The 6,503-nt window shown below is 42.2% G+C and overlaps 1 protein-coding gene across 1 annotated transcript; it reads right to left on the bottom strand.

Annotated features, from left to right (window-relative positions):
- Positions 1-4,897: 4,897 nt before the first annotated feature.
- LOC101569272 (signal recognition particle 14 kDa protein-like) lies at positions 4,898-5,295 on the bottom strand. The gene has a single exon (XM_012517178.2). It carries the CDS (start codon positions 5,228-5,230, stop codon positions 4,898-4,900), a length of 333 nt encoding a protein of 110 aa, XP_012372632.1. The 5' UTR covers positions 5,231-5,295.
- Positions 5,296-6,503: the final 1,208 nt, after the last annotated feature.

Raw genomic sequence — 6,503 nt, 5'->3', positions numbered from 1 at the left:
GCGGGGCGGGGGCCGAAGCCCGGCCGACATGGACGGGTCCTGCGTGCGAGGGGCTGCGGGGGTCGGCCCGCCAGCGCCGCCGGGCCCCTCCTGCCAGACTCCGGTCCCGGGCAGCGCTGTGGATAAGCGTTGCTTAGAAAGCTGCATCGAAGTTAGCTGTTCAGAGTTGTAGGATATTTGGGAGATTCTTTTGGAAATTCAAACGCCCTTGGCCGGCTAAAGATTAGCTCCTTAATTGGGAGCTCAACACTGGCTTGTGTGACAGTTACCTTGAGGTTCGGTGAGACTCCGTTGTACTTGTTCTCCCTGCCTCGCCTTGCAGGCAGATGACAGCAGTGTCGCCAATTTGGCTCAAAGCTCATGCTGATGAGACTTGAGATAAGCTTCTTAAGAACAACACTGGCTACTCTTGCTTGAGATATTCTTTAAAATTTTTTCTTTTCTTTTGTTCAAGGATGTGACATGAAATAGTTGTGCCTACTTTGTGAGTTTTAAGGAAAAGTTCGTTCCCCTCCCACCCAAGTATTGAGTTAGAAATATGTCTTCTAGTTTTGCAGCCCTCTTAGCAGACATAAGTGTCACAGTTATCAGGCGCATTTAGAGAATAAGGTGGTCTGCTTAATTTATTGCGATGCAAGCTGGAAATGCAAGACTTCTTGAACAGTTTTCTTTTTTTTCGTATGTATCCCCGGTTGGACTTCAATCTGAACCTCCCGTCTCAGCTTCCCGTGCTGGAATGATAGGCAAAGGCCACCATACCTGGCTGAAGCTTTTTCTTAAATGGATTAAATACTTCCATTTTATGAAAGATATGTAGTATTTAGGCCTTTCTTGTTAATTCATGGTCAGTATTATAACCATTATGTTATAATTTTGCTTGCACTGAGATATTAGTGTGTCATTTATGAACAGTAGTCTCTTTTACTTGATGTTTTTCTTCCCTAAAAAACTCACTGCAAGCCATTTGCTAGTTATAGGCTGTAACCTGCTTTTGTTAAGGACAGCATTTTAAGAATTAGTGATTGAATATTAATATGGTTATTCCGAAGTGCATGAGAAGTTCAGGCTTTTTCTGAGCCTTCAGTTCTGAAGGACTTGTGTTAAGATTGTGACTGTTGGCTGCATACACACGCATCCCTAGAGGGTGTGATTTTGTGTGCTATGTTTTTTTTTTTTTTTTTTTTTTTTTTTTTTTTTTTTTTTTTTATTTTTTTTTATTTATTTATGTGTGTGTGTGTGTGTGTGGCCAGCTCAGCCCACCAGGGGGCGGGCTGGCTGGCATGTGGTGCTGGGGGATTGAACCGCGGTCCCTGTGATTTGCTAAGCCTGTTCTAAGTAGGTGCTTTAGACCACTGAGCCATCTCACCAGCCCCTGTGCTATGTTTTTTTAATAACAAAAGTTTTAGTCCAAAATATTTTCATTATTTTTTGGAACTTTTAAGTCGTTAATTTTCAAGGACCGTTTTAATTTTCTTGGGAATCTGACCTAACATGTCTGTGTCACAGAAAATGGAAGAAAAGCTGTGTTTATAAGATTTTTTATTTTTTGTCTTTTGGAGACAGGGTCTCGCCGTGCTGTTTATGCTGTCCTTGAGCTCACAGTGTCGCCCAGGGTAGTCTGGAACTTGCAGTGATCGTCCTGCCTCAGCCTCCCAAGTGCTGGGATTACAGGCGTTCGCCACCACACCTGGCTTTGCAAAAATTCTTGAGAATAACATCTTAAGAACTTCTTGTTCTACTGCTTATTATCTGAAGGAACTTAATTGAAAGTACACTCAGCGGCTAGAAGTAACTGTCTAGAAGTGTTACTGAAGTGTTACTGTCACTTAGTAACAGAGGTGCATTTCATTGTTCTTGCAGATTTTGTGAACATGACTTGGGATGTTCTGATGATCAGAAAAATGTAATTAATGTGTAAATTGCTGGAAACACAGACATTGATTTTAAATGAATATTTAAGTTATTTTTTCTTAAATAGAAAAATCAAACAGTAAAAGTAAGATTGCTAAGTGCTGTGATCAATCCCAGCTCTTGGGAGACTGAGGCAAGAGGATTGCATGGGTTCGAGGCCAGGTGAGCCTATTTATTAAGTACAAGACCAGCCTGGACTGCACAGTGAGACCATGTCTAAAAAAAAAAAAAAAAAAAAAAAGGCCCGGGGAGATGGCTCAGTGGAATAAGCACTTCCCTGGCAAGCGCAAGGGCTTAAGTTCAATCCCCAGTTCCGGAAAAAGAAAAGGTTTGATGTATTTAACCTCTGCCTTTGAAGTCTAGAAAAATGTAAGGTGGTTCAATCAGTGCTTAAATGTATTTTTGATCTGTAAAATAGGTGGCAGTGTCAGGTATTTAGGCTTCAGTTTGCCTTTATGTAGAAAGAAAACAGGCCAGAAATACTTTCTGTACTAATTAGCCAGGTATGGTGGCACGCTCCTCTCCCCCCTCGGGAGGACAAGGTAGGAGGGCGGTAAGCTTGAGGCCAGCCTGGACTACTAAGCAAGACCCTGTCTTAAAAAGCCAAAGCAAATACTACGTTTTAGTAGCAAGTTTAATGGAAAACGTATTTGTAGGAAATATATAAGAAATGATCAACTCTTTTTATTTTAGTAAAACTATATTGAGTAATGTGTGTAACATCTTAACTACTACAGGCTAAGAATGTTGAACCGTAACTTAAATCTGCTTGTTTTTTTGTTTTTTTGTTTTTTTGTTTTTTGGTGGAACCAGGGATTGAACTCAGGCCAGTGTGCTTGCCAGGCAAGCGATTGTTCTACTGAGCCATCTCCCCGGCCCCTTAAATCTGGTTTTAGCAAAAAGTTTTGTACTCCAAATGTAACAAGTGAATTGCTTACTTTCTTCTTAGTCCAACACACATTACTTTTTGGGATGTTACTCACTGCTCATTTGTTTTGTTTTGTTACTTTGTTCTGAGATTGGGTCTTGTTAAGTGATCCAGGCTGTCCTTGATCTTGGGGTGGCCCTACCCTAGCCTCCTGAGTGCTTGGATTAATAATAGGTGTAGCTCACCATGCCTGGTTTGGTCATTCCATCTTTATAGATTCTCTTTTACTCTTAAAGTTTCTGTGTTCAGTCCTGGGTTACTTTTCTTTTTGTGTTCCTGCTGTTATTCAGAGTCACTCTATGCTGAGGGCTACCATGTTTCTATCTCCAGCTGAGGTCCCTGTGGTACTCCACACAGCCGGGTAGTCCTCTCTGTTTGGAGGTAGAGGTCAGCTCAGACTAAACTTCCACAGTACTTCTTAACCTACTTTATGTGCAGCTTGACCTCTCTAATCAGATACAGAGACAAAGGTGTTGGCATTATCTTTGACTTTCCACCTGGTGTTCTGTGACTTCTCTTAATGTATCAGAATCCAGTCATTTCTTCCCATCTTTTCTGTCTTTCAGCCTGGGCCAAGCCAGTCTTATCTCTTGCCTAGATAATTCTGCAATTAGCTCCTTAACTGGTTTTTCTGCTTCTTTTCTAGCCTCCTGGGGTCTTCTCAGCATAGCAGCCACATCGTATCACTTACCAAATCCTGCAGTGACTTCCCACATGCAGAGTAAAACCGAGGTCCCTGTGGCCTGTCCGGTGTTGCAGAGCTTGGGTGCCCCGTTGTCCTGTCTTTGCTCTGAGAAAGCTGCTGCCCTTCTCCCGGCTTGTGTGCCTGTAGCTCACCCTGGCTGTTGGAGGGTCTTTCATTGGCTCTTGCTTCTCCTTGGAATGCTTTTCTCAGGTATTTGCCCGGTGTACTTTCTTGACTCCTTTCAGCTTTGCTCTTTGAATGCCACTTTTTAAAAAAAGCCTGTTTAATTTAAAACTATACTTCCCTACTTCAATCCCTCCACCCTGCTGTTTTCTCATGGGACCTGTTGCCTTTGTCATACCTTATAATTTCCTCATTGATTGGGTTTATTGTCTCTCCTCTGCCTCTAAACTCACACTGTAGGATAACCTCTGTGAGACAGGGTGTTTCGTTTATTAATGGACCCCAAGAGTTTTCCATATCATCTGGCATGTAGCAGATGCTCAATAAGGATTTGTTATACCAGGTGTGGTGGCACATGGCTGAAGTGTTGACACTCAGGAGGATGAGGGAGAAAGATTGCTGTGCATTTGAGACCAGTTTGTACTACATAGTGAGGTCAAGGCCAGCGTGAACTGCAAAGTGAGACCCTGTCTCAAAGAAAAAAGAAAGAAAGAAAAGGATTTGTTGAGTGAATGAGTTAAGTCCTTCTCCTGCAGTTCCTTCCTTTGATCGATGCAGTATCTTTGGAGGCATGGAGTTTTCAGTGTCTTTCCTCTTCTGGACACAGAGCAAAAGATAGTGGCAGGGAGCCTTTGTAAATCCCTTGATAGAGGGAGTGATAGCAGGCTGTGTTAGTGACTCTCATACTTCCTCCTTTGATTTAAGAGCATTGAAACAGCTCAAAAAGCTGGTTGAAAGCTGGGTGTGGTGGTGCATGGCTGTAGTCCCAGATCTGTGGGGCAGGAGGATCAGGGTTCAGACTGAGCAAGTTAGTGACTTAGAAAGACCCTTCCTAAAATTTAAAAAAAAAAAAAAAAAATCTGGAAATATAGCTTAATGTGAAGGCCTTGGATTCTATTCTTTTTTTTTTTTTTTTTTTTCCCTCTGGGAAACAAATATTTAAGGATACTTTGCTCTTCAGGGACCTGGTTACAGAGGCCTTTGAAAACTAAGAACACAACCACGCAGCACAGATCTGAACTAGTTTCTTACCACAACTACCGTGTACACTATAACCTTTTTCTCTCCAAAATGACCCTCATCTTACATGAAAATTGTTGCCACAGGGAAGCCAAAAATCTAGCTTTGTGGCCAAAAGGAAAAACAGCTATCTGTTGGTTAACCTGTAAGAGCAGGGAATCCTGAGCCCTTCACTGTGGTGTTCTGGCCTTCTTACTCTTGTTCTTCTTGTCTCTCTTCTTCAGCCCGTCCATGTTAGCCCTCAGCAGGCTTGAATAGGCCATCTGAAACTTACTCACTTCTGTAGAGCTCACCACAGTGCTGATCTTCCTTTTCCCATCCGTAGCTCTCAGCAGACATTTGTTATCTGCAGGCTCAAAGCCCTCCACAGAGCCCTTCTTTGGGATGGATCTGGTTCGACCATCATACTTCTTCAGGGTGATGAACACGCTGCCTGACGTCTGGCACTTCGGGAAGAGACTGGTCAGCTCGGTCACGAACTGCTTGCTCTCCAGCAGCACCATCTTGACGAAACAGGATCCAATTTAGATTCAGTTTTGTTTTTTTTTTTGGTGGAACTGGGGATTGAACTCAGGCCCTTGCGCTTGCCAAGCAAGCGCTTATTCTACTGAGCTATCTCCCCGGCCCCTGGATTCAATTCTTAACGCCACCCCTCGACTCATCTCAAAGCCCAGAGAGCTGATTATTTATTTATTTATTTTTTTCCAGGAACTGGGTATTGAACCCAGGCCCATGCGTTTGCCAGGGAAGCACTTATTCCACTGAGCCATCTCCCCGGCCCCGTCAGAAGGATTTTTTTTTTGTCGCCGAATGCCTTCGGAGCAGGTTTGGCTGGCTTGAGTTGTGGGGATTGAACCACAGCAACTTGAGCCTGCCTGCTTTGTTGAAGCAGCCACTTAAAGAACTGAGCTAAGGGGCAGGCCTCCAAGCTGATTAATTTTTAAGTGTACCTCAAATGTTTGTATCAAAACATTTACTATTTGTGCACACCTGTTGTAATCCTAGCATTCAGGAGGCTGAGGTGAGACCATGTCTCAAAAGAACAAACAGAAAATCTAGCGCTGCCTACTTTATTTCTCATTTTCTCATTCATATTCTCTCTCTCTCTCTCTCTCTCTCTCTCTCTCTCTCTCTCTCTCAGGCTTCTTGTGAACTTGGAATCCTCCTTGTTAACCTCTCAAGGGCTGGGATTACAGATGTGTATCCCATGCCTGACTTGGACCCCGGTCTTTCCTTAGGGTACTGGCCTCTTAATTTTCTTTCCATACATCATACTGGCAAACCTTTTAGACTCAGTTATGACAAAACCCACTTATTTATCACAAAATGCCAATACTGCAATTAAACCTGAATACTGAGGTTTTAGTTTAGGAAAACAACTCTACATTCACACTTTTTGTCTTAAAAACAGACTGACACATGCCATAGGTTCACCACCGCTAATCTGTGATTTTATTTTTAAAATTTTTTTCCATAATTTCATTGAGAAACAAATAGCAATGAGACTGTTTCAAACCAAATTGGTAGGACAGTTTCAATAATACATTGCATACATTCTTCCTAGTGGTTAATTGCTGTATAAGATGCAGACTTGAGATCCTATTTACAAACACTATTAGAACAAATTCCTCTATTCATTAAGAGAATGTAACTATATACCTATCCTAACCACTTTGAATACACAGATACAAAATGGACATTCATCTGTATACTCTTTTTTTGCTAAGTTCCGTTACTTGAATATTATAGGTGTGTAAACTCAGCAAAATATTCTAA

This window comes from Octodon degus, unplaced genomic scaffold, assembly GCF_000260255.1.
Source record: "Octodon degus isolate 3935 unplaced genomic scaffold, OctDeg1.0 scaffold00007, whole genome shotgun sequence".
Lineage (NCBI taxonomy): Eukaryota > Metazoa > Chordata > Mammalia > Rodentia > Octodontidae > Octodon > Octodon degus.
The sequence above is the reverse complement of the archived record's forward strand: the minus strand, read 5'-3'. Positions and strand labels throughout refer to the sequence as shown.